This window comes from Camelus ferus, chromosome 16, assembly GCF_009834535.1.
Source record: "Camelus ferus isolate YT-003-E chromosome 16, BCGSAC_Cfer_1.0, whole genome shotgun sequence".
NCBI classification, from domain to species: Eukaryota; Metazoa; Chordata; class Mammalia; order Artiodactyla; family Camelidae; genus Camelus; species Camelus ferus.
In genome coordinates, this window is record NC_045711.1 from 17,035,480 (window position 1) to 17,063,310 (window position 27,831).

At 54.1% G+C, this 27,831-nt stretch overlaps 1 protein-coding gene across 2 annotated transcripts; it reads right to left on the bottom strand.

The window, feature by feature from the left end:
• Positions 1 to 588: 588 nt before the first annotated feature.
• PMP22 (peripheral myelin protein 22) lies at positions 589 to 27,831 on the bottom strand. Of its 2 annotated transcripts, none has more exons than XM_032498841.1 (5): positions 27,674 to 27,831; positions 23,406 to 23,517; positions 22,083 to 22,182; positions 8,264 to 8,404; positions 589 to 1,967 (listed from the first exon to the last, which is right to left on the bottom strand). In XM_032498841.1, exons 2-5 carry the CDS (start codon positions 23,481 to 23,483, stop codon positions 1,804 to 1,806), a joined length of 483 nt encoding a protein of 160 aa, XP_032354732.1. In that variant the 5' UTR covers positions 23,484 to 23,517; positions 27,674 to 27,831; the 3' UTR covers positions 589 to 1,803. The 2 variants fall into 2 exon arrangements, with proteins under 2 accessions (XP_032354732.1, XP_032354730.1); XM_032498839.1 differs by lacking the exon at positions 27,674 to 27,831 and adding an exon at positions 25,077 to 25,253.

Below are 27,831 nucleotides of genomic sequence, written 5' to 3' on the forward strand. Positions count from 1 at the left end.
GCTCCCGAACGCTGAGGAATACTGAGGTCCTCGTTAGCGTGAAGCGTTGCAGGCGCGCAATAAACGTGGGAGTGGGACACGGCTCAGGACCCAGGAGCTGGTGGCACGGCGGCCCCGGCCCCCCTGGGGACGGCATGGGGAGGAGCTGGTGCCAACTCACATCTGATCTGAAAGTCTGGCCGCGGGTCAGCATCACACAGACGTTCCACGTATCTTACCTGCACCCCCCAAAGTTTAGGGGCCTGTGCTGTTCACCCAACATCCCCATCGGTTTGGTGAACGTGTGACGTGCTCCGGGCCCCCATGCGGGGCATCAGAGACCAGAACGCAAGGTGGAGGGTTCAGCTGAGTGACACTCACGTTCCTCCATCCGTTTCAGCTGCAATGCCCGGCCTCTCCAGTCTGCATAGATTTCTGGGAAGCATAATGTGCCCCCTAGAGCCTCTGCAAAAGCAACAATTTTGGTGCCTTAGCACCAAACTGCAACCCAGGTCCTCTGTCCAACGGTGGCACTATGACCCTCCTCCCTCCACTCCAACACACCCCTCACACCAACACCGGCACCCCACAAAAACCCACGAGAGCTCAGTGAGTTACTCTGATGTTTATTTTAATGCATCTTAGTCCACACAGTTGGTATAAAATCAGAAAAAGCGAAGCAAAAAAAAAAAAAAGAAAGAGAAAAGGTCTGGTGTCTTAGCATCAGAAGGGCACCGTATATACATCTACAGTTGGTGGCCAGTACGAGTCATTGCCAGACAGTCCTTGGAGGCAGAGGACAGTCTAGACCCAGCCGCGCCCTGGGCACCCACCGCCCCAGGGGGTCTAGAGGCTTGTCCTGGTGCTCCGACCATAAGAAAAAGGTGGGCACGATAAAGCCTGTGGTTTGCTCTTTATTTATTATAGTAATAATAGCAGCCTAGCTAGGTACAAACGCAGTTATAAACCATTTATATTACACAGAATTACTCGGGTCTCCATCCGACTTCATGTTGTAAAATTGTTAATTGAATTTCCAGTGAGGAGTTTAGATGATTAGTGATCGTAAGGAATGGTAAATACATAGCACCATTTCATAGGTTTGTTGTCACCGATTTCTCAACTAGACGCGTGACCGGGACACGTCCCCACCTTCAAGGGCAAGTATCCCAAAGCCACAAGCCATGGTTCTCCGAGGACTCCAGTTTGGGGCGGCGGGGGGTGGGGGGGGAGGTGTCTGGCCGCGTGCACCAAGGTGGCACACGGAGGCACGGGATGGGCGCTCTGTGCGCCACGCCCTGGGTCACCGCAGGGAGCGGGCTCTGGGGCCATTCGGCGTTTCTCCCTGCGCTGTGGTTTCCTAAAGGGGGTGGAGTGGGAGGGATGTATCTTCTTCGATTGAAAGGGAAGGGGGCGAGACAGACTTCTTTTATTTCTGGGCCAAACAAAAACGAAAAACAAAACAAAACAGAAAAAAAAAAAAAAAAACTGAGCCTGATTATACGGTTAGGATGTCAAGTTCCTTAGCTATTTCTTTAAGGTTCAACCCAAGGCTGATGGTCAACATGTAAAGCAAACAATACTATGTACATATATGTAAAAAGTGTTATAAATAGGTTTTATAAACCGTCGATATTATATACATCTTCAATCCACACCGACCACCCCCCGCCCGACTGCTTTCTGTTTGGTTTGGTTTGAGTTTGGGTTTTTGGCTAGCTCTTTTTTTCCTTTTCCTTTCCTTCTTCTCCCCTGGCTTCCGGTCTGCCGCCTCCCTCTCCGCGCGCGCGCAGAGCCCCGGCCGCGCCGCCGGGCGCAGGCGCCTCATTCACGCTTCCGCAGGATCACGTAGATGACGCCGCTGAGCAGGGCGAGTGGGAAGGCCACCCAGGCCAGGATGTAGGCGAAGCCGTAGGAGTCCCCCGAGCTGCCGTGCCAGTCCGGGTGCCGCACCGTGTAGATGGACGCCGCGCTCATCACGCACAGACCTGGGGAGGAGAGGGACCGGCCGGGGGCGGGGCCCCTCAGCATCCCCGCCCGGACCGGACCGGACCGGACCGGACCGGGGGACCCCGGGCACTGCCCCGCCCCGCCGCGCCGCGCCCTCCTCCCAGACCCGACCCCACCTCGCGCGCCCGCACACACGCGCACACACGCGCGCACACACTCCGGACACCCGTCTCTCTTTCTTACGGAGCAGGACGTGGGCAGCAGGGAGGAAGGGCACCTCCAACCCTGGCAAGAATCTTCCTCCCGACCCTGAACTGATCAGAGGGGCTCAAAGGTACAGGAACAGGGAACGATCTGCTCTCTGCTTCTAACTGGCACGGCCCAGGTCCCTCATCCTCTTCTCTGCCTCTGTGCCTCAAACGGTCACCCATTCCCCGTAGACATGACTGGGCCAGCGAGAAATCGGGTGGCAAGAGAAACTCACCCGTCTCTTTCCAAGGATGCCTGGGTGTGGGAGCCCCTGGAAACCCGTGAATCCCTCCACCTTATCTGCAGCCAGGGCAGGTGAGCTGACCCTTCACCCACATCTGGGCAGAGGCATCTCAGAAGCACTGGGCCCCCCGCGAGCACAGGGGCAGAACCCTGCCGTGCTGACCCCTGGAGCAGGATCGCAACTTCAGAGACGGAGAAGCAACAACTACTGGCAGGACTAGGCAGACAGAGGAATCCCTGGAGGGGAGAGGGGGCAGGGGACACAAGGCAGAAAGACAGGACACTCGCGGGGAGCAGGCGGCAGAGGGAGGGGACGGTCACCAGCAAGCGGCCCAGCACCTGGTCTCTTTCAGCCATCCTCGGGGACCCCAGGTTGGGTCTGAAGCCCAAACGGGGAAAAGGGTATCAAAAGATATGCAGGCAGATCAGGCCACCCCACCCTTGTCCACCATGCAGCCTCGGGTGTGGGAGGGACAAGAAAAACCTCCACCTTGGGCCCCACGAAGCAGGCAAGTTCAAGCGTGACGGTCCATGCCCACGGTGGCGGTCAGCATCCCCTGTAGGGAGGGGGCCAGTGATGTCAGCACCCCTGCCTGGAGCAGCACAAAGCCAGCTCTGTTCCCTCCTAAAAACAGGGTCTTTGGCAGGCTCTGAGTGACTCTATTATAAGTCCAGTGAGCATGTGGGATTCCTGTGGTTCCAAAGCCCCCAGTGCCCGGACCACCTACCTCTAACCTCACTGCTATTTGGGCTATTTTCCTGGACACTGCAACTTTGTTCAAACAAAGTGCAGAAGTGGGAGCATTCACTGCCCTGATAAGACTGTTCTTCTCCAAGCCAGAAACAGAAAACTCCAACTCCACCGGCCCCCGCCGAGAGAGCCACACAACAGCCTCGGGACGACAGCGGGATCAGCTCCAGGACCCGCTACCGACGGGAATCCCGGGAGACAGCAAGGTGCCTGTGTCCGCGGGGAGAGCACGGCTGGTGAATCGTCGTGAGGGGGCAGGCTGCAGCTTCCACCTGCTGGAAACTCACGCTATTCACCTTGGGCTCCTCTCTCCACAGTGCTCGTTCGTTGTCTCCGGGGCTGCATCTGACCTGCCTACTGCGGAAGCGCTCTCAAAGGGGAGGCAGGGCTGAGGGAGAGGGAAGGGGTAAGCAGAGCCCCCAGATGCCAAGGCAGCCGTGCGGACCGCTGCGCCCAGATTTCACCGGCAAAGAGGAAACGCCAAAGAGAAAACACTCTGTCCGTGACCAAGAGGGAGGGGAAAAGGCAAGACACCCGAGTTCAGGGACTGAACGCTCGACGGCTTCATGACGCAGCCTGTGCCCTGGGAGACTCCCAGACGGAAAGGAAGTTACACTTGCCTTTCAAGGCCAGCGAGAGGCTGGATGCACATTTTGTAATGACTGCTGTTGGGGGACTGATGTTTTAGGGGATATATCATTACGAGGCCGTCTGTCGGTAAAGCAACAGGCGTGCCCTGGCATGCAGGACAGGTGGTGACACACAACAGTCCCCAAAAGCCAGACCGGCCTCCCGGACTCTGTCTCTGCAGCCAGGAGGTTGAGGTGCGGCTGCGAAGGTCCCGGTGGAGGAGGTAAGGGAGGCCGCTGACCATGCCCAGGCCCCGAGCCCCCTGCTGTGGGGACCACAGGGGAGCAGTCAGAGCCCAGAGTCTCCGGAAGGGAGCCACCAAGAGGCCAAAAGCAGGGGAAGAAACGGAGGGAATTCTCCACGCTCCCTTATCTGCATTCGGTCTGGCTCGTGCTGGTGTGATGAGTGAGGCCTCTGCCTCCGCCTGCCTCACCCTTCGGGCAGTGAGGTGGGGCAGGGAGGGCCTGGGAGGCCTGCCCCCTGCAGGCTCCTGGCTCGCTGTCTGATCCACACAGAGCTGCCTCTGAGCCGCTGGCCCTGTCTCCATTTTCAGCCTCTTCACGACCCCTGCAGCCTCAGGAATCAGATTGCGATCCGGGGCTGGCTAGGGCTGCATCCAGAATGATGCACTCAGAGCCAGCGCTGCTAAACGTAGTCTGAGCTTAAGCTGTCTTTGAACCCCTCAGAAGAGGGAGGGCCCTGGGTTTTTAATTCCACCTCCAAATGATTTAATTCCAAATGCCCTACGTCCACGTCCATCTGTATAAACCAAAGGGAACAACACAAACAGAAAAAGCGAGAGTCACTCAGGACTCTCCTTCGACCACCCTCACTGGGCCTCTAAACCACAAGAAATAGTAACTACACAGGAGGCCTGAGTTTGATTCTGCCCAAGGAACAAAGGATCCGGTCACCCAACCAGGCCGTCATTCAGGGCGTCCTGTGGGGTGTGCACGGAACTGGTTGCTGGGTGCAAGGAGTTAAATCAGTCGAAACACGGTCTGTATCAACATGAATTTCTTAATGCTTCCCCATCTGGAGCAACTGAACCCAACAGCTGCGGCCAGGGTAAGGGCCGTCTGGCCACAGGTCCTGACAGCAAGAATGACTCCAAAATCCAGATGTAGGATCAGGACGGCCCTTGCCTAAGAAAAGGGTTCAGAAGACTCATGAAATGAATGACTATCGGTGGGAATCGTCCTAGAAGACCTTACGGAGGGACCAGGGGCCATTCAGTGGCGACACTGGTGGTTCTCAACGCTGGAGGCACAGGAGTCACCCAGGACGCAGCTCCCCCACCCCAAGAGCTCTTAACTGAGACTCTCCAGGGATAAAGCCCCAGCCCTGGGGTTTTGTGAAAAGCGCCCCTTTTGTAAAAAGCTGATTCCGATGTGTAGACTGAATTAGACCAAGGGCCTCTCGCACGGTCTTCAGGAAGCAGCCAACCTAAGAAGAACGTAATCACGGAAAGCTGGCTCTTAAATGCGAGGCTGGGAGAACAGTAGGACGTGGAGAGGGATGAGACTGCAAACCAGCAGGGCTGTATCCAGTGCGAGGCAGAGACAGCTCCCAGGTCTGTCGTCGGCCCCCGGAGCCCCACACACAGCTCACTGCCTTCCCCGCACGCTGGGCCCTCCGAAGGGCAGCTCTGCACAGATAATCCAGCAGCAGCGGCCACACGGGACACTCAGATTCCGGTGGCTTCCACGCAAAGGGCTTCAGAGTTGGAAATGGCATCTGCGCTTCATGGAAGCCAGCTACGGCGGCCGGCTGCTTGTAGACGGCACATCCCATGACTGCAGGGTCACCTCCTCCCACCCGCCCCACTTTCTACTCTTCTTTTAGTTTTCTGTTTGTTTTCGCTTTTCTGCTTTGTCCCTTGTGGTTGAGCTGTCACCTCTCGGCTGCCACCAGTCCACATCCCCGACAGTCCTCACCTAATTGTCTCTCTTGTCCCTGGAGCCTTAGAGGGTCGTGCACTGGGAAACACACGACCAAGGCGGTTTAGGGTTGCTGGACATTGAGCATTAGGACATCTCTAAGGGAAGACCCTGACCAGTCTTGGTGCTCAACCTCCGTGGAAAGACCCTAAAGCAAGTTCAAAGAGGCATTCTAGAGAGCTGAGGTTTCTAGAAGAATAGATCTCAGGGTCATTCCGACCAGAGGTAGTGAGCCCAGGACAGCCTTAGGACGTACCAGTGACAAACTCTGGCTGTAGCTTCGGGTAACTTCCTGTTCACATGGGGACGGCTAAACTGACCAACTGATAACCGAAGACTAGACCTCATGAGAGATAAGATGCTGGATCTGAAGAGGAGGATAACGCAAGAACAAATCATGTGCTTCTGTGTTCAGAGGTTTTCACAGCAGATTTCTAAAAGGCTTGTACCGAGTTTGGAGGAGAGTCAAAACAGTGAAGTGAATCCGGATTAGCAAATCAACTCTGGAAGATCAGAAACAGCTCCATCCCTAAGGGTGTTTGGACTGAACAGAAGTACTTAGCTCTGGACTTTGTTTTTTTTTAACCAAAAATGACATTGGCTAAAAAAGACATTTTTAGAGAATTTAAAGTGAAAATATCTCAGTGGGAAGAGTAAAGATGAGGCTCTCCTGCTCTGAGAAGCCCCTTCAGCAATGACTTCGCTCTGTCAGATGGTTTTAGCCTGACAGCGTAGACTCTGATTCATCACCGATGTCTGGGGACTTGGCAATAATGAATGGTGCAAATCTAAATTGATCTTCCACTGTAAATCAGGTTCCATGAAAGATCATAGAAAAAGCAGACTTCCTGCCTTGGATTTTGTGTTCCTTAAAAACTCTGGTGGATTCTGAGTCTCTAAATACAAGGAAGTACCTACTGATGTTCAGTCCATGTGGTATGGGAGGGAGTGGAGGCTTCCCACTGTCCTTGCAAGAGCTGAGTGTTCGTGTAGCCTCTCCCAGGCTCCATTTATTTATCAGTAAAATAACAAGCTGGTCTACATCACGTGTCAATATTTTATGAAACTTCTGGTTCCTGAGTTTCTGTCACTTTCCCTTGAGGACACTGTCAGGGATACAGTGGAGATGATCACCACTGATATCAAAGTGCAGACAGGGGGCCAAAAAAGGAATGCCTTCCAGTCTCTTGCCTTACTTCCGGAAATGGGGTTAGTGATGACCACTGCTCCTAATGTGCCAGAAATGATATCTCCCTGCAGAATTCGGACTTCAACAAAGCTGGCAACACTCGAGAAGCTTGGCTGGTATCATACAAGCTGTGCAAGCAGCAAAGCACAATTTGACTTGGAAATGCCAAGCTGTGCATGTCAACACGTTGTATTCAGGTGTTTGATGGGAAATGGCTCTCAAGTTTACTTCCTTTTTCCAGGAAAGGGCAGCTCTCTGGCTTCTAGAAAATGGCCTTGCCATAAAGCCATGTGTAAGCCATTGTATCTGCCTGTCCGTCCATCCATCCATCCATCCATCCTTCCATCCATCCGGACATGTGAGCTTTTATCAGCCCTCCAATGACTGCTCCTGAACACGGGGTGGTGTTTCAGCACCATGGACGGAAACCAAACAAGAGATGCCATGCCCTGGCCCACTCAGGGGCCAGAATCGAGAACTCTTCACAGTCCCCAGATGTACTCTGGGACGTATGGAGTTTGTGATTTATTAGCTTGGACATCTGCCCCCTACTTCTCTCCAGGGACCTGCTGACTCAGTCAACTGGAGGGTCAACAGACAGAAGGCAACAAAGTGAGAATGGCCAGAATCTAAGACAGAAGTTTGAAGACATCACTTCTAGGACTCCGCACACGGTGAGTGTGGAAAACCCATGCAAAGGGGGAGCTCAAAGACAGTTCAGGAAGGAGGTGAAGGAGACCCTGTGTCACGGTTCCATGTTTGGAACTGACAGCATGTGACACGGGGGTGCCAAAGTGAAGATGCCAGGGAATCGGAGCCCGGTGGACTCCAGGAGCTGGAGTAAAGGAGCGTAAGAGTTTGTCAGTGAGGCTCCATCACCATGTAGACAGAGGAGACACGGACCTGAGAGCAACCTCGGCAGCATGTCAGGGCCATTTCCACGCTGAAGTAGAGATGGTTCCTAGGGTGTAAGGTGATCTACAGAAACCACCCTCAAGACTTGCCTTTGCTCTACTGATACCCTCTGATTATGTGTCCAGACTGGAGCTTCAGTTTAGAGACCCTCCTTCCAGAGCCACTAAGTCCTATTTCCTATTTCCTTTGCACCTCCTTCCATGGAGATGTGGAGAGTCCCAGCTTCTAAGGTGCATGTACACACACACACACACACACACACACACACACACACACACACACACACCTGTACTGGATGAAATCCATCCGGGGGAGGACTCAGGAACGCCAGTCACCCGGAGCCACGCCCTTCTAACCAATCATCCCATAGCCTGGGAGAGCCCCGCCCCCACATGGACTCTGTGGTCTCCAACTTACCAGCAAGGATCTGGAAGACCCCAGTGATGTAAAAGCGGCCCCCCTTGGTGAGGGTGAAGAGCTGGCAGAAGAACAGGAACAGAGACAGAACGCTGAAGATGACGGACAGGATCATGGTGGCCTGGACAGACTGCAGCCATTCTGGGGGGAGGAGACACTGGGTTAGGAAAAGCCAGCCCTGGCCAGGGTCGGGTAGGGGGTCTGCCTGCCCCCTGGGGGCGTGGCCCAGGCGCCAGGACTGCTGAAGGCCACAGCCCCCCTAGGCAGCAGCGACAGTCCTCTTGTGAACAGAACTCAGACGACTCACTTTGGTGCTCTTAAAGGGCACCTTTATTTCCTGGTTTCCTTTGGAGAAAAAAGATATCAATACATGTTCTTAATTGTGGACATTTTTTTAAAAGGCTGTAAGAAAATATGCAGCCCCACCTCTCGGAGTTAAACTCAAGTTAAAATAGACTGAATTCTCTTCCAGCCTTTCAGCCAGATGCGCTACTTACACATACGCGCGCGTGTTCCAGCGGGTCTGAGCCCCGCCGCCTCCCCTCCTTGCCCTCAGGGGGTTTGAAGGGTTTGTCTAAGGCACTGTATTCTGAGAATAGTTTCAAACCACTGTTCAAAATGTCACCATTCCCCCAAGGAGATAGAGAGATCGTGGGGATGGCCGGGGAGAAGGAAACGGCATTGGAGCCAAAACTAATTTTGTAGAAAATTGGGAAAAAATGCTGGTGGAAAGAGTGTGCTTTATTTAGCTGTGAAGTCTTGCTTGGCCATGCTGTCCTTCCTCGGCTGATCGTGGTCCCAGTCAGAGCAGTTAGTGCTCAATCCGACCACCCGATAGGACCACATGTTACACTTCCTCGTCTTGGCTGAGCCTTTGATCAAATCTCCAAGCTTCCAACAGAAATTCAGGCAAGGAAGAGAACTCTGTAGGTCACGTAGGTCACCATCCACTGCAAATTACTGTCATTTCAGGAGGGAACGAGCAAAAGGCAACAACCTGGGTTTGGCACTGGAGAGGGGAGCCTGCAGTGTCCTCCTGGGAGACCCCTCCAGTGGCCTCGCCAACCTGTCACCTGTGTCTTTTCTTCCAAGTACCAGGGAATCACTGGGGTGAATGCTGCCCTAAATGAGAAAGCACAACTGCAGAAGACCAAGGGTTTTACCCGCTCTGCTCAGTAACTGGCTGACGCACAGGGGCTTAGAGAAACACACACCAGTGCTTAAATAAACACAGCACACAAAGCTGTGAGAGCCAGACGGGTTATCCTCAATAATTCACAAAGAGGAACCTGGTGTGAGTTACCACTAGCTCATGGCAAAATTTTAAGGCTGCTCGTTTGGTGGACTGTGACTAGAGTTTCTCAGAAGAATTTTCCAGACACAGACTGCAAGCATTTTAGAGTTGGAAAAAGTCTGAGACACCAACTACCCAGCCCCTTGGTACTAAGAGACTTCCAGAGACGCTTGGATGAGTCCCACTGGCACAGCCAAAGCCGGGAGGCTCTTGGTTCTAGTCTAGTGTTCTCTCCACTGTGACAAACCACGCGCTTCTTTTATCTTTGCGACTTCCTTGTCAATTAAGGCAAGAAAATGTCTAATGGGCACTGAGCCATCCTGACTTCATCTTTCTATCTCTCTAATTGAATCTGCTTGTCTTTAGCCAGCACAATGGTTCTACAGGAGGAGACGTCTGCAACAAAGCTAATATTGCCATAATACTATTTTTTTCATAGACCAGTTATCCAGCTTTCTGGTAGGTGAAGCTAGAAACAAAGAAATCTGAGCCCCAAATCTAGAACCAAAACAGCAATTCTGTCTTGCTGGGGAATGTCCTTCAAGGCACAGCCTCAGAAGGCGCACAGTGGGCGCAGGTGACATCCTGGACTTCCTTCTCCGATTTTGGGATCTTTTCCTGAAGACTCATCACTAACAACAGGAAAACTTCTACCAGACCTCATATTTAGAGAAAACTCAAAATCGTACATGTTAAATCTACATGAATAGGAAAAGTCTTAACAATTTAATAATGTAATTAAGTCATTCTAGAAACTTCCTTACCAGTAATTTGAACTGTAGTGCCAACCTCATTACAACTGAGTTATTTTGCGATAAGTTGTTCTTCAAATCAGATCAGAATTAGGGGATCAAGGCAGCTTTTCTTCAGTGGGCATTGCCTGAACACCTACTATCTTGAGCCAAACCCTCTGGTGGGCTCTGGGGATACAAAGTTGAAGAAGAAAGCTTTCAACCCTAAGCACAAAAATAACACATAGATGATGAAAGTCCAGCCACACCATCAATCACAATATTTGTGAATGGATTCACGACACTCATCATAAGATGTGGAACTTCATATGAATTACATGGTTCTTATCTGTGGTCTGATACAAGAGATACACCTAAAACAAATAACAGTTGAAAATCCAAACATTTTAAAAAAGGCACCAGACAAGTATTAACAAGAAAGCAAGCACAGTAATCACAGTGTCAGACAAAACAGAGTTCAAATTGAAAAAGATGAAAATGGCCAAAGAGGGATATTTCATAGCGAGGAAAGACCTACTTGGCCATGAAGAAATAAAAGTCATAAACTTGTATGCATGTAATAACATGGCCTGGAAAAAATATAAAGCAAAAAATAATTGAAATATGAGAAGAAATCAAGAAAGCTACAATCATAATGGAAGACTTCAGCACACCTCTCTGGGCACAGATAAATCAAGTAGATCAAAAATATGGTTACAAGATAGATGATTTATATCACAGGATTAACCGATTCAGTTTAACAGATGTATAGAAAACGTATGTCCGTGTAACAAAGACTACGGATTACTTTCAGACACAAATGGGACAGTCTCACAAACTATGCAGGAGGCAGCAAAAAAAAAATCTCAACAAATCTCAAAGAAAGCAGCCATGTAGATACCACCAAAGGCAAACAATAAGCAGAAATTCAAAATAAATGAGCCAAAATAAATTTGGAAATTTTTAATAGTATTCCCTGGATGAGGACTTCAAAATAAGAAGTAAAACGTTCTTCAAAGGAACGATATTGACAGCACTGACCATCAAACCTACCGGCTGTGCCCCCAGCCACGCTCGGCTCATGCGCTCCATTAGAACAGGCCTGGGTACCACCTGCTTAACTTGCATCTTTTTGGCCTCCAATCCCTCTTCTCTAACAGGAGGGACTAATGATCCCACAGGATCATTGTAACGACCGAACAAAAGAGTTGGTATAAAAGCTCTGTTAAAGGACAATACAAAAAAACCCATTGAAAGGCTGGAGCTGAGGGCATGCAAATAAGGATTCACAGGCTGTCCCAGGCCGGATTCCAGGGTGGGGGCCTCTCCATCTGGGCCACATCGAGGAATAGGGACCACCATGTCCACATAAGCCATGTTGGAGGGCACCAACCAGCACTCAAATAAAGACTTTAATTTGACATCAGTTCATGCAGCATCCTCAGCACAGAGGTTGGCCGCTTATCTGTGAAGAGTTAGACTGTAACTAGTTGAGCCCCTGCGGATCTTACAGGTCTCCGTGGTAACTACTCAAATTTGCCATCTTAGCACAAAATCGGCTTTAGTGCATACGCAGATGAATGAGTGTGACCTGGCCGCCTAATAAAAGCGTCTTTACAAAGTCAGGCGGTGGCCAGATTGGACCTGCAGGCTAGAGTCTGCCAACCTCTGCGATAGCCCAAAAAAACCGATGTACAGAGAACAATTATTAGAGCGGAGAGACCCATGACTCAGGGAAAAGCCTGTCGCTGCAGTCCTGTTTCACACAGACCTGAACTGGATGTGAGGCCAGCATCCCAAGTGGCAAATCTGAACTTCCACCCAAGCCCGGGGCAGCGACACTCTTTCCTCCCAAACTCTAAGCTCACAGCCATCAGCAGGCCCTGACCAGCCCAGCACCGCTCTCCTCCCCCAGGCCTCGCTCGGGGCCCGGCCCCCAGGCAGATGCCCAGGGACGTCGTGTGGAACCCCCAGGGCCAGTGCTTTCGTCTCCGAACTTGGTGCTGGGCACGGGGACGAAAGCCCTGAAGCTGCCGGCAGGCCTGCAGGTTCAGACAAGAGCGCCGGGCTGCTGACAGCTTTCTGGCGTGGGCCGGGCCGTGGCCTCCAGCAGAACCGCTCCCCCAGCAGATGGTCGGATTCCTGCCGCAGGACAGCTAAGCAATGGAGGAAATGCAGCTGCCCCCTCAGCTGTATTCTTAGCCCAGGGCCGACAAGCGGGTGAGCTGGGGCTCAGAAGGGATGGAATGCTTCCATGCTCAGTCCCTCGGTCTGCATCCCCCTGCACCCTTCCCTCCCAGCCTGGAGCCACCAGGCCCCTCGGGCAGTTCAGAAGAGCTCTCCTCGGACTCTGAAAAGAACAGGTTTTCCAGAAAGTGAATGGGAGGACTGTGGCAGGAGTCAGCACAGAAACTGGGGAGGCCAAGCCACGAGGAAAGAGGCCCTGGGGGTCAGTCCTGACTGCGGGGGTTGGATCCCGCCCATCTGCCTAACGCTGGGCTGTTTTCAAAAGCACGTGACCCACAAGGCCTGGATCCCCACCCTCGAGCCTCTCAGTCCACTGCCAGCCCACAAATTGCCACTTCCCTTCCTTCTCAGGGTGAATGTCATCCCGGAGACGGCTGACCTGGCGGGAGCGGCCCCCACCCGGACCACAGGGCCTCTGCCGGGATGCTTCGGCCAGCCGTGGGAGCCTGTGCCGGGCCCGCGTGGGTCCTCACCCCGGGCTCCAGCTTCTTCCCACCCAGCCCAGCTGGGAGCTTTGAAATCAGGCCCAGGGCTGGGGCTGACTTGGCCTGTGACCCAGGCAGGATGATCCGGTGAGAGGGGACAGCTCCACGGGGCTCTCAGCCCACAGACCCCGGCCGGGAGCAACCAAGGGTGAGGAAGGCCGTGCGGAGGGCCCTTTCAGCTCACAATCGTGGTGGGTGTTTCGACCGGAGCAAAACCTACAGCCAACAACTAGTGGAACAAGCTTCAAGGCGCTGACAGCATCGTTCAGCCAACTTCTCTCCTAATTAAGAGGCTTCCTGGTGGGCACAGGAACCAGAGTCTAATCTCTATATGTGGTTTGATACCAACAGTCTGATTCCAGCCAGCCCTTAGGATTGAATAGGGAGAAGAACACGGTCACTGGGGCTCTGAGCTCACGGCAAAGATGAAGCTATTTCAGGCTTTCTCTGTGCCCTGGTTGGAAAACTCTGGCACAGGATGAGCAGGTTGGGCCACGTTTGCCCAAGAATTGCTGGAAGACATACCCCACCAGCTGATGAAACAGAAAACCAGAGGGTGTGGGTTCCACGTTCAAGTATATTAACCTCCCTCCTTGGACACGGCCGTGTCCAAGGAAGCGCTGAAGGCTTTCAGAAGTCTTGCCATTAAAAAAAGAAAAAAATTAGCCTGCGTAACTTTTAAATCTCGGTGTTTTTCGAATTGATTTATCAGAGAAGCCTTCTTATGGTTGTTGTTAAAAACAGGCCAGTTGGCAGTGCTGGGTTTGGCCGCAGAAAACGACAGCGGAGAAGAAAAGGAGCGTTTTAGTACAAGCTGCCTGATCACAAGCTGCGTTAACAGAGATCATACGGGGGGTGAGGGGACAACTGGGCTATTTTCAAGATGTTTGGGCTGAAAAGGCATTTTCCATGTAAAAACAATCAGAGGCCCCCTCTCCTCTGCATTCCTAAAATATAATATTCCTAAATATCATGGACGTGGAGCCCCCACCCCACTCATCACAGCAAACCACGGCCCTCCTCTCGTCTCCTCCCCACGCCTAGTGAATTTCTTCCCGATTCCCAAGGCCCAGCTCAGAGGGGTCCGGCCACGTCACAGTGATGCCTGAGTGCACCGAGGCCCCAGGACCATGTGAGGTGATGGTCGCTGACTCCCATGTTTACCCTATTAGGCAGCCAGGGCGGCTGCCCCAGGTTCCCAGCTTATTAGAGGCAGACCCAGTGCAGAAAAGCAGGGAACTCCCAGTGAACATCCACTGGGGTCTCCCTACCACCCTGCAGGTGCTGAGAAGGTCAATAGTGTGTTTGAAATCTAACGAATTAAATGATCCTACTGCCTGTCTTTAGGGTTGGAATCCACAGAAGACAGGGACGGGGGAGGGAGGACCAGATGGCAGAGAGAGGGGTCCCGCATCCTTTGTCATCCACCTGCCAAGCCAGACCACCAAGCCAGCAACAGAGGGGCAGGAAGGGGCCCATGCCTGCAGCTGGGACATCAGAATGACACCCCAAACTCTTCCTGCCTCAGGGCCCTGGCCCTTCCACCACCTCCTGGAATTTTCTTCCTGCGGTTCGTCATGTGACTGGTCCCTCCTGTCTTTTAAGCCTCAGTCCACATGATGCTGGCAGGAAGAGGCCTTCCGTGACCAGCTGCTTCCTTCCCAGCAGTGACTTTCTCTTCTATCTCTCTATCTGTCTCCTGCTGGGCACTCCGCCCACAATTACTCACTCCTTGTCTCTCCTCCATCTCCCCCCTCCCCTAGCAACTAACAGCTCCATCCACCAGGACAGAGACGGGTCCTTCTTGCTCTGCTGCCTGCCTGGTAGGATGTGCTCCGTATATTTGAAGGATGGATGCATGGACCACGCTGTTGGCTCTTTGAAAATGGAAGAGGCTCTCTTGAAAGGTAGTGAGCTCCCCATCACCGGCAGGATGAGCACACAGTGGGCATGTTGTGGAGGGCTCTGAAGCTAGAGGGGTGGGGAGGCAGGCGGCCCTCATGGCCTCCCAGTTCCCTTCCGAGGCTGGAGTCTACGTATGTGTTGATGACCACGTACTCAGAAGACTTCATGCCGGGCATCCTTTTCTTGGGCACCAGAAACCCCCGTCCACACCTTCAGGCCGCCCACTCCCGAACTACACGCGGTGCCTTCTCAGCTCTGCTAAAATCCTGGGAATGCAATTTACATTAAAAAAACAAAACAAAAAAAAATGCAGAGACTGGGCTTCAAGGGCCATAAGGTGCAGACACAGGTTTGGACAAGCATTTTGAATTAACTCCTGGACGCTGGCATCGGGTGAGAGACCCCAGGGGTCGAGACATCAGCCTCAGGACGCCACGCCCTGGCCCTGTGGCCCCCTCGCCCGCCAGCGCTTCCGCATCCCCACGAGGGCCTGTGAGATCAAGAGAGCCATTAACACGCGGAGCCTGTGGGCTGGCCCGGGGAGCCGCAGAGATTCTAAGTGGCAAAACATAAGCCCGTAAGTGCAGGGGGCCTCCCGGGTTTTCTCAGTTCTGACCAAAAGCTGAGCCACAGACGAGGAAGTGGTTTGATGTCCCTGCCGAAATAACCACGCCACCCAATGGATGAACAAAATACATGTGGGGTCACAGAGGACGCAGACACAGGGGACCACCGAGGGCTCAAGCTGGGGGCCTCCTGGGATGGGCGAGATTCTTTCTTCCTAATTTTCAGTCAGAAGCCTTGGTCTCCGCTCCCCACGACCTACTGCTGGCCGTGAGGTCGCTGCCACCGCAGCTGTTTAGAATGGGGAGGAAGGGCACCGAGGGTCATTTGCTTGGCTCCAGCCCACGCTGCGCAGAGCAGACGTGCCCGGTGTCACTGGGGCAGGGGGTGGGGGGCACGTGCACAGCCAGCCTGTTACACCAGGGGTGCCAGGGGCTCTCTGGGGACAGGCTGGAGGAGGCCCGGTTTCTTCCTTCAGGCTTTCGTGTTGAAGGACCTCCTCTGTGATAATGAAAATGCTTCCGGAAAGGGTGCATTTTATGTTCCTAACACCTCGGGATGAAGAAGTCTGCCTCTTCTGGGACAAGAGAGGACGCTGTAAGTGGGGACTGGGAGGCGGGTTCTCCTGAAGACAGACCGGCCTGGGCCCGGCCTCAGTGTGATGCTCTGAAGGTGGGGGCCCGGCAAGGCCAGGGCCGTGCCCTGCCAGCTCCGGTGGCCTGACGGGGGCACTCTGACCCTTTCTGCCACACCCTGGGTCCATGCGGGTGACAGAGGGAGAGGAATCTTGTGTGTGCTCAGATGTCGTGTCTGGATGATTTGGAGAATTCAAAACAAAAAGCATTATCATCACAAGGCAAATGTTTTGCTGAAGCTTCTGGATCAGGAGATTTTTAAACCCCCCCGTGCTGGGATGCCTTGGGGAGACAGGCACCGTCAGGACTTGGGGGGAGGCCTGGCCGCCTCCCCACCCCCAGATCCCCGCCAGAGAGGCTCAGATCTTACTAGTTTGAAAACCAAGGCTCCAGGAATTGGCCTCGCCCGTCTCTGGAGGGATGTCTGCTTGTGTGGACGCGACCCCGCCGGCCACACCCTGAGACGTCCCTTTCTGAATCAAGGCAGACAGGACTTGTTTGTTACTCAGACTTGCTTCCGAACGCGAGCAAGCCTTGATAGCTATTTTCTGATTGTGAAAATAAAGGATCTCGGGAGGACGCAGAGCAAGGCAGCAGAGGAAAAGAAAACCCCCACGTGAGTGGTAAGAACCCCCCGTCCCAGATAACCCCCGAAAGTGTGCGGGGGTGTCTCCACCAGTAAGATGCCTACATGCTCAGGACCGTGACCTCACCTTGGGAAAAGACAGCTGAGACGCGCATCTAAGACAGAGCAGGTCTAAACGAAATCGTGAAGATTCGAAACGGGTCCACTGGCACCAAACTGCTTCCTGGGGTCTGGGAGGTCCCACGGGCCAGCCTGTCGCTCTGTGCCTTGCACCCTCTGTTCCCACTGCCTGGCCTCTGTTCCTCAGCTCTGCCAGCCTCCTTCTCGCCCCAGAGATCCTGTCCTCTCGTCCTTTACAGTCCCTCGGTCTGGAACCTGCCCCCGATGCCTGTGTGGCTGACTCTTGGCAGCAAGGGACCTCAGAAAGGTTTTAAATTGAGAGTAATAAGATTAGATCTGTATTTTGAAAATAGCACCCTGGATTCAATATGAAAAAGGAGTTACGAGGAACAGAGAAAGATCAGGGGTTGGGGGCTCCTGCAGTGGCCCTGATGAGTACCTGCAGGCTGTGGCAGCGGGAGTGGGGATGACAAGTGGCCGGTGGGACCTAGGAGGATTCTGAGAAGGGAGAAAAGGAAACACATCAGGGCAGAATCTGAGCGTTACGCTCACTGGACGGTGGGGCAGCGTTCACTAAAACACTAGAAATCAGCAAAGAGGTAGATTTGGTGGAGGAGGACGAAGACTGATGGGTTTGGGGCTGGCTGCCTCTGCGACACCGCGGAGGAACGATCTAGTGAGCAGCTGGATACGTTGGTCTGAAGTTCAGGGGAGAGGTCTGGGCTGGAAGGAAACAAGGATTCAAGAGACATCATGACACAGGAAGGCTTCATTAATGACCGGGGAGGTGGAGAGAAAGAGAGGGAAGTCACACCGTTTCCGGCACGGGCCCCTGTGATGCGGGGGAAGCCCGGGGTACGGCAGAGATGGCATGTTTGGAGAATCCTAAAGTAATTAAACTCTGCTCTGGAGCCCAGCAGGACACAGCAGGCCTACTCTAGAAGAACAGGACTGGGTATGGAGGGGTGGTCCGAGCCTTGAAGAGAAGTGCCTCAAGCCAGGCTTCCTGGGAGGGAGGTGCTTGCCGCTAAATTTCTATGAATTGAGAAGCCATGCTTCCTGCGAAGCCAAATGACTGCATTCTCAGCCTCCCTTGTCACTAGGTGTGGCTCAGAGACCAACTTCCAGTAAAAGATAGAAACTGCTGTGTGTGGTCTAACTGGAGACATTTCATTAAAAGGGAGTGGGACGCATTCTTCTCCTTCTCCTTTCTCTACCCTATTGCTTGAAGCATGGATGAAATGGCTGGAGCTCCATCAGCCTTTTGGTCCATAAGGATGAAGACCAAATCCAAAAGACGGCAAAGCAATGAGCCAGAAAGCGCTTGGGTCTCTGACAAGGTCATCAAACTGCCGTGTCCACCTCAGACTGCCTACTCCCACACTTCGTTTGAAAGAGAGAGAAAGAAACTGTCTTATTTAAGCCACTACCACTTGAAGATGTTCTGTTACATGCAGTCAACCGTAATCCCACCCGGGACCTCAGCCGACTGGCCTAACCCGCCCCTGCGCTGCCTTCCCCACGCTTTGGTCGCATCATTGCCTTGACGGGGGGCAGCCCCTCCTGGCCTCTACTTATTTAGACCCCGCCCATGCTTTGGAGGACTGGCTCGGATCCCACCTCCCACTGTGAGACTTCCCCTCCACTTCCTCCCCTGAACTCTGGCGCTGCCTGCCCGCCCCCACTTCTTGGGCATCTGCCTTCACAATGATTCAGCCCTCTGCACTTGTCTTCTGACTCCGCACAGAGCTCAGGACCATCGGGGACAAGGTCCATGCTTCCCAAGGCCTTATGCACCCTGGGCCGAGAGGCATTCAAAACAAGGTCATGCTTACCATACGATCTAGCAGTCCCTCTCCTGGGCATGTATCTATAGAGGGAACTCTAAATTGAAAAGATACATGCACCTCAGTGTTCACAGCAGCACTATGTACAGTAGCCAAGACATGGAAACAACCTAAATGTCCACTGACAGATGAATAGCTAAAGAAGATGTGATATATTTATACAATGGAATACTACTCAGCCATACAAAAGAATGAAGTAATGCCATTTGCAGCAACATGGATGGACCTAGAGATCGTCATTCTAAGTGAAGTAAGCCAGAGAGAGAAAGAAAAATACCATATGCTATCATTCATATGTGGAATGAAAAACAGAACACTAATGAACTCATCTACAAACAGAAACAGACTCGCAGACACAGTAAACAATCTTATTGTTACTGGGGAAAGGGGATGGGAAGGGATAAATTTGGGAGTCTGAGATTTGCAAAGGTTAATGACTATATACAAAAATAGATAAAAAACAAATTTCTTCTGTATAGCATAGAGAACTATATGCAATATCTTGTAATAACCTTTAATAAAAAAGAATATGAAAACAAATACATATGTATATGCATGACTGGGGCATTGTGCTGCACACCAGAAACTGACACATTGTAACTGACTAAACTTCAGTTTAAAAAAACAAAAACAAAAACAAGGTCATGATAAATATTTCCCCTTTAAGTCTCTTTCACGTCTACCTGCAGCCAGGATCAGGATGGCGCCAGAAAGTATGTAAATAAATTTAGAAACTGGGAAAGCAGGCAGAATTGAGGGCATTTAGCAGAAAATCTAAAACTACTCTAAGAGCAAGCGGGAGCTTGAGGGGAAGATCTGGTGTGTCTCCTTCCAGCTCCATAACGTAGAGTTTGACTGTCATGAGGGTAACGAGGCAAGACACATGGTTCCCACAGGAAGAAAGTGAATGGCTCCGAGAGGTGCAGCTTCCCTGCCCCATGCCTGCAGAACAGTCCCCTTCCGAAGAAACCGTACATCACATAAACCACCAGGTTGTCATGTGACACACTTCATGTAGTCCTCAAAAATCAGTGTCAGTAATAAGTTACCTTCGACTGCTTACATAAAACATATGTTTGAAACATTCTAAGAGCAAACACAGACCAAGGTGAGTGGTTTACAACTGACAGAGTAAATTCGTCCAAGCAGTCTTACTCTTTTTAATTATGTATTTTTCCCACCTATTGTTTGGCACAGAAACTGTTAAAAGGCAAAGAAAAGGCAAAGGAGGTCCAGAGACTTTACCCCGTCAGAGCTGAGGCTGTAACACATGCTAATCCAGCAGGAAGATGAGAGCAGAGACACTGACCACCGAGGAAACATAAATGGAAACCTCTAACTTAGAATAAGTCCAAGGGCAGACAGGCCCAGCTTGCCCAGATTTCCTCAGAATGCCCTTCCTGGGAGAGCCGAGGCAGGTGTGCAGGAGAAGACCGCCCTGGGATCCCCAGGAAAGCACCCACGTGGACTTGGATGAAGACCCGCGGTGACTACCCCAAAGCCATCGCCAAGGAACCCAGGGAGGTGAACCTGCACATAGCCGAGGGGCAGGATGTCTCCCGCCTGAAATAACCCTGCTGCCGCTCTGAGAGGAGTAACAGACACTCCCGACCGCGCGAGACGCAGAAAACGCAGGTCAGTAACAGGCAAATGTTGCCGTCCTGCCTGCAGACGTCTGAGCACAATTTAGGTAACTGTTCCTCTGCCCACTCCCTTCTGTTGGAACCCAGCCGGGCTGGAACACGCCTGCCAGAACTGCCCCTTCCGGGCCGAGGAGTCATCCTCTGCCAACCCCACGTGGACAAATGCCACTCGGGAAAGGTGCCGGTGGACACCACGGGGTCTCTGGGAAAGCCGGCCCTTTCGGGCTCAGTCACCACGCCTGGCCACCAGGTGTCAGTCGCGAGTAGGGAGCCGCCCATCATGAGTCTTCAGGGACCTTCAGCCAAACCCCCCACCGGGAGACACCGGGTGCTGTGGCCCGGGCCCCAGCAGTGCTATCGCCACATGCGCAGGTCCTCCAGCATGCTTCATTTACCTGGCTGTCAGCTCACCATGCAACATCCAGGATGGTTTTAATTCAAGACCCCTCACTCACTCAAAGGACTGCTCCCTTCAGTAATGCCTGGGGTCTTTTCCTCTTCCCCCCAGGAAAGCGAAAACATCAAACAGGGTCTTCTGCTCCTCGGCCGCCCTCCCCGTATCAGCAGCACCAGTTCTAGCAGTTCCTCTTCGGACTGAGGTTGGAGACCTTCGGTTGGTGATGCTGCCCTGACAGCCTGGGTACCGCCAGGGGTGGAGTCCGTGGGAGCACCGTGCAAAGCCGGAACTGACGGCCACTGTACTGCCTGCTTTGCTGAGCTATATCTGAACTGCCTTCTCTCATTGGAGGTGGCATCTTCAACAGAAATACTTGATCTAGGAGTAGCTGCAGCCACATGGAAACCTGCCCTTTATTGGACTTTCAACCCAGGATGTCAGGAAAGCTCTGTCAGATCTATAGCTACTTCCCTCTCCAGGCTGAGGGCAGGTACTTCGGAACATGAGGTCGTGCAGAGTTTGGCCCACTGTGTCCTCGACCCTTTCCAGGGTCCACGTGGCTGTCAGAAACCAACCAGCCACCAAAAAGAATGCATCCTATTCATCTCTGCCTCTCCAATTTCCAAAGACACCAGGCTGAGCCCTCCTTCTCTCTGGGCACTTGAAGTAGGTAAGTGTGTGCTTTCACTGCCAATTCACCCCTTAACTTGAATCCAAGAAAGCCTCGGTTCCAGGAAGCCACACGCAAAGATGCCCAGGACAGAGAAGAAATGTAATCTACTGGACGAAGGATCCTACGGGGCTCAGCTTAGGGTTTTGCAAATAGCTCCAGGGCTCCGTCTTGCCATGAGGAAGCACGCGAAGGTTTTGATGCTAGTAACATCACCGAGGCCCAAGACCTAGAAAGGCAGCCTTGTAACTGGGGAACAAACGCTGGCCCATCTGTTCTTGGGACAGCCTCTCCATCGCTGCACCAGGAGGACACTCCTGGATATCGCTACCACCAAACCAAAGATGCTAGCCGAAGGTTTTGCACCATCATTGCTTATCTGTGTCCACATTTCTTTGCTCACATGAAGCCTTACACTAAGTGATGGGGCAGAGGGGTGTCTAGGGGTTCTCTCTAGGTAAAGAGAACGTACACCGATCCCCAGGACCCGGTGGAGCCAGTGGAGCCACTGCCCCCTTCCTTCTGTCTTGGACTCCCAGCCCCCCTGACAATCCACCCTAGCCTGGCCACAACTTCCCAGCTGGTATCTTCCGAGGACAAGTGCTTCCAGGTCTGGACAGAGAAACATGTCACAGACAGAAAAGGATGAGCTTGAGAAAAAGGCTTCAAAAAAAAAAAGAAAAACCCAGTCTCACCGTTGGCCGATGACATGAAACAGTGCTGGACGTTGCCTAAGGGGGAAGTGGTACAGTTTTGCCAGAGGTCGGTCGAGTGTCCGTTGCCCACCATCCATTGCTAGAAAGAACCAGAAGAGGAAAATCAGGGGAGGTGGTGAGGAGTGAAGGAAAGGGGGAGGGAGCAGACCAAAAGAAGGCGAAGAGCATCCTCACCAACGCGTCCACGGGGCCTGCCACTGCCCTGCCCAGGGCTGCCCAGCCGGGGCCACAGCCATGCCGGATAAAAGGCAGAGGAGGCTATCTGGCCCAGACTTTGTGTTGAAGAGAGAACTAGGGTTTTGCCAGTGAAAAGCACTTTGTCAATGGAAAAGTGCCACATACGCATAAGATGCTACGTGCGGAGGTGTGCACCACGGGAGAAAGCCACAGACTTAATCCCAGGACATCCGCATCCAAGCCATCTCTCCTCCTCAACTTCTGGGTGTCCTTCCCAAAGCCAACACCTCTCTGAGCCCATTTCCTTACTTATAATTCACCTCAACCTGATGAGAGATTGGCCTAAGGCACAATTAAGATGTTGGAAAGATGATGGTCAGTGATGAACCAACTCACAAATCCCCAACTTAATTATTCTCAGCCTTCGAAACAGGCCAGAATATCACGCCTGGAACTTGCCTTCTAGTAAGAAGTCAGGGTCACAGTCACGTGACTGCCTGGTCTGTGCTCCTCTCCAAGAAAATAAGCTTAGAACCCCATGAGCTTGGTGTCTGATGGTTCTGTAAGACAGGTTATCCCCAGGAGGAGGTGACACCTAAGAAGGTGTCATGTCCACGTCATCAAGCGGATGTCGGAGCGAGACCCCTTAAGGAAAAGCCACTGCTACCTTCCCGATGCCAGGCCCTAAAGGCTGTCTGATGAACTCAGCCGCGCCTCTGCTCTACGATATTTGGAGAAAAGAAACCTTCATCAATACTCTACTTCCTTCCTCAACGAACCTGCAGCGAGAACAATGCTAACCAAGTTTATCACATGAAGGTGGGAGCCCCCGGGCCTGCACTGCAATCTCTGGCGGCAAGAGCGGCCTGCGCAGCTAACCTAGCCCATCGCTGGCTTCCTTCCTACCCCTGAGTCTGCTCTGGATTGCTCAAAACAACTGGAAAGGGGGCGGATTGCCAGAAACTGCAAAACGCCCTTCGGTGTCTGAGATGCGTTGTCTGCAAATAACGGCAGAGTCCTGGAGAGGAGGGGTACGGCTGGAGTCGCCGCGCGCAGGCCGAACTCGGGGTGAGCCCTGCGCGCCCCGGCCGCCCGCCGCCCGCCCGCCGCCCGCCGGACACTCACGCTGACGATCGTGGAGACGAACAGCAGCACCAGCACCGCCACGTGGAGGACGATGATACCGAGCAGGAGGAGGAGCATTCTGGCGGCAAGCTGTGCTCAGCGGAGTTTCTGCCTGGCGGGAGAGAGCCGAACTGGACGTGAGGCCGAGCGAACTGGCCAGCGCGAGCGGGCGAGCGGGGGAGGGAGGCGCGCGCAGGGAGGGTCCTGCGCTCGGAATGCCCGGGCCTGGCGCCGCGCCCGCCCGCCCGCCCGCCCCGCCCGGCGGCCACCGGGAGAGGGCAGCAGCCGACCGTCGCATCCCCGCCCCGCAGTCCGCCCGGCCCGCCCGCGACGGAACAAATTTTGCTTTTGGAACAAAACAAGTGGTACGCACTACGCATGTCTCGGTCACCCCAGGAGAGGGTTTTCCAGAGGGAGGAGCAGGGGCCGCCGCACGCCTCCACCCACCGGGCGCTCCGAGGGCAGCCCGATGTGGGGAAGGGGGCAGAAGCGGGAGAGCACGCGTTCCCCGGGGCAGTGGGGGGAGGGGGGAGGAGGCGCCCAGATGTCTGCGAGGGGCCCGGGGACACCGGCGGCGCGCCGAGAGTGAGAGCGCGAGGCGGGGAGCCGGGGTCCCAGCGCCCAGAGCGCTCCGCGTTCCGTTAGGATCCCAGTTTCCACCCAGTTCTGCCAGCGCAGGGAAGCCGTCCGGCCCCAGCACAGCTTGGCATGGACCCTCGCGGTCCCGGGGAGGCGGCGCAGGGCGGGGAAGCGTGGAGAGGAAAGAGCGGCGGGGGAGAACTGCTCGGACCGGCGCGCACTGCCCGCCGCGCGCTTCTCCGGGAAGGCCTGCGGGCCGGGCGGCTGCGCTCCCGGGACAGAGGCCCAGGAGCCTGGGTGGGGGAGAGCAGCGGTCCGTTGGGAAGGGGGGGCGGAGGTGATGGGTGGAGTTCCAGAAGAAATACGGCCGGTCGGAGCCGGCGCGACATCTAGCCGCGATTGTGCGGTCCTCGCCCCACATTTTACAGACTTTAGGGACTGAAGACCCCGCTGACCTGAGAGCGGGCTTTCATATTTGTGAGGACAAGCTGCGTGGGGGGGGGGGGGGGGTCTTGGGCCAGAGACAACGTTTCAGTAACAGTTTTAAAAGTACCCAATCGCAGGCTCCTCCGTTCCTCTCCTTAAGCAACACATTCAAAAAAAAAAAAAACGTGGACCGTGCAGGGAGAAATAAGCCCGGTTTTCTGATGTCTCCCAGCAGGTTTAAATTAAATCCAGTGATCCTAACGCCGAGCGGGGCTAAGAGAGAGGTGACCGGGTATATGGCTAGAAGTCGGGGGGGGGGGGGGGGGCCACAGGGATCCAGTACCCCCGAGATGTCCACCGCAGGGACTGCTTTGCCAAAGAGTCTCCGAGTAGGCGCCTCTCCAGGGAGGCGAAAAGTGCTCCGCCCCTGCCCCACATCCGGACACCACCACCCGCGCCCCTCGCGGTTCACAGACCATCAGGCACGCCACACGGTATCCCTCCAGGCCCCAGAGGAGCGACGCGAGACAGGCAGGGGTCTGCCCGCCCTCGGGACGGAAAGCTCGGGGACCGCGCCAGCCTGAAGAGCGAGCCTGCTCCGCGCGCATTCTGGCGTCGCCGAAGGAAGATGCCCACCTCCTCTGCTTTCCCTACCAACGCACTTACGTCCCAAAGGGATAGCTGTCCCCGATCCCCAGAGATCCTCAGAATGGCCTCTGGCACAGACTCGGTGCGTTCGCTCGGCTGCTGGCGTCCGCAAAGACAGCTGCGCTGTGGTGCTGCGCGCGCGAAGCGAGGGGCCAGAGGGAGGCTCCCGGCGTTCCCCTTTAACGGGAACTACGCCCTGTCTGCGTCGCTGCAGTAGGGTGTGTCCCTGGGTCAGCGTGTGCAGGGGGCGGGACGCGGGGAGGGGAGAGGGCAGTGGGGAGGGAGGGAGGGTAGGAGACAGTTATTCGGCCTTAACTGCGCCCCAGGAGAAAGTCGATGACTGCAAAACTGCTGCGGCTTTTACTCGAAACTAGGAGGCCGCTGAGCTTTCTCACCTCCGCTTCCCCTGGCTCTGCCGAGTTCTTGGAGACCAAGAGTTGACCGATATATTGGGCCCTCCGCCCCCTCCGCCCACGTGGGAAAAGCCCGCCAGAGGTCGCCCCCGCGGGTGCCGGACGCCGGGCTTCGGGGCGCACGCATTCGGACCGTGCCTACGCGGGGACCCAGCCTGGATTCCCCTCCCACTGTTAGTGGGGAGGTGGCACTTCAGCGCTGGCAGGCATCCCTCCTCCCGGGTCCTGGCGCACCTGGCCTGCCCTGGCATCCCAGCAGGGCGCACCGGCACCGCCGCCGCCCGCGCCGTCCCGTGTGCGCCTAGGCCGGGCGCCGGGTGCCTGGGATTCCCGGGACCGATCTAGCGGGCCTGCTTGGGTGAGAGTTGGGGGCGGAAGGAGGGAGAGGCTTGCCCACAGCAAGACAGCGCGCCCTGGGGTCGGCCTCCTCCTAGCCTAGGCAAATCCGGACACAACTGGGAATGCTCGAGGCGCGTTTGCCTGGCTGGGTGCCCAGCCTCGGCTGACGTCCCAGGCCGCCACTGGTGGGGAGTTGGCCATTTGAGGTGGGGGAAGAGCAGCCAGAGAAATCAGCTGATTCATAGCCGCCTGAACGCGGCCCGCCCAGGGTCACGGGGAGAGAGGATAGCCCTTCCGGGCGCAGGGCAGGTGCGCCCAATCAAGCCGCTCTGGGGGCCTGGCTGCAGGACCGGGAGCCGGCAGGTGATGCTAACGCAGCGGTTCGCACAGGAGACACCTCCACCTGCTAGCATGTGTGTCACCAAGCCTCATCGCTCTCAGTGACGCAAACCACGCCATTCTACTCATTTTACTCTTTCAAAGCAGCTGCTTATCGTAGCTCGTTGTATGTTCTTACCTTTAAGTAAAAATAATTTGAAAAATTCTTCAAACGATGGCCTTTTTAAAATTCTTACATTAAAAAGAAGAATACTTGTAAAGTTTTTGCTCACTGCCTGTTGCATGGCAGGCACCTTAGCAGGACGCAGGTGTGGTCGGTGAGGGGTCGTGTGGCCCCATGGTCAGGTGCTTTGGCTCTGGGCTCAGACCAACCTGATAAGCTGGCTCACTCAGAGTGGTGGCTTCGGGCACTTAGCTGACGTTTGGGGAACTTTGGTTTTCTCATCCTCAAACAGGACTAAGAATGCCCACTTTAAAGGGTTGTGTTCATTAAAGGAGACAGTGTGTGAAGCAATTAGCATTGTGTCTGGAGCAAAATAAAGGATCAGAACCCAGTAAATTGTCACTATTACTATTATTATTTCACACTTAATCCTCACAACAACCCTTCAAGGCAAGCCTGACCCCCTGAACTAAAATTGCTTATAAATCCCACAGAGTGAAAGCATGCATGTAGACAGAGGACTAACTGAAGAAATGGAAGTGACCTCTCTCCTCCTGGGTCATTTTCAGGGCCAGGTTTGCCTTGGGAATCATTGTCTCCCTTCACGCCGTTCAGACTTTCTATGTATTTAACCGACATGGATGTGATCACCATGTACCCGGACGCCATGGACTGTTCTAAGCACTTTATAAATATTAGCATATCTAACTCAGAACTTCCTTTCTCTCTTTTCCAACTAGACTTCTGAATGAAGTGTATATATTTAGAAAAGTGCACATGTTGTAAGGTGCAGCTCAATTCTTCGTTTCTGTTGAACCCAATATTTTAGTCAATAACCGGGTCACACCACACTGCGAGCTTCCGGACACCCGAATCCACCAGTCCCCGTCAGCTGGGCACCTCACTGCCTCTCGCCTGCCTCCTGCCAGCTCAGCCCCCAGTGGCAGCTGACGGGATCCCACCCAGTGCAGTCTCATCAGCTCAGCCACACCCGGGGCCCAGCCAGAGCTCTGCTACAGGTGGAAGCTTCTCTCCCTAACCTGCTTATCAATCTCTGGTCACCTGCCCAGTGTGTACGCGGAGCTGGAAGGCACAGCTGGTCTCCTTTTTCCCTGCAACTCTGGATGTACTGGGGTTTCTAGACACTTCCTAATGGCCCTTCTCGCCTCCCCAGCCAGAGTATCTGTCCAGCTCTTAACCAAGGATTTGAGAACTCCTCTGACTCTCTGGTCAAGTCCGACATGCGCGCAGTCTCCCCTGCAGTCCTCTCCATTTGTGGCTTGCAGGGGGTGGGGTTGGGCAGCTCTCTGTAAAGCAAAAACACACGCACTCCAGAGGCATGGTCTGCCAACACAACTCACCAGGCCAAGCAGTGTAACCCCTTCCTCTACGCGGCTTTCTTTGCAGTCAGACGTGAGGAATGCGGAGATAAGCCCCCCCAGGGCAGGGCAGCTGAGAGACCAGCAGCTGGCGAATCTAGCCCCACTGCCTCCAGCCAGGCTCCCCGAGATGCTCCCTG

Coding starts and splice junctions, on each gene's coding strand:
- PMP22 (XM_032498841.1), bottom strand. CDS start 23,483: ATGCTCCTCCTCCTGCTCGGTATCATCGTCCTCCACGTGGCGGTGCTG. Junction 22,183..23,405: donor TCGTCTCCACGATCGTCAGC/GTGAGTGTCCGG, acceptor GGTTCTTTCTAG/CAATGGATGGTGGGCAACGG. Junction 1,968..8,263: donor GGTCTTCCAGATCCTTGCTG/GTAAGTTGGAGA, acceptor TCTCCTCCCCAG/GTCTGTGCGTGATGAGCGCG.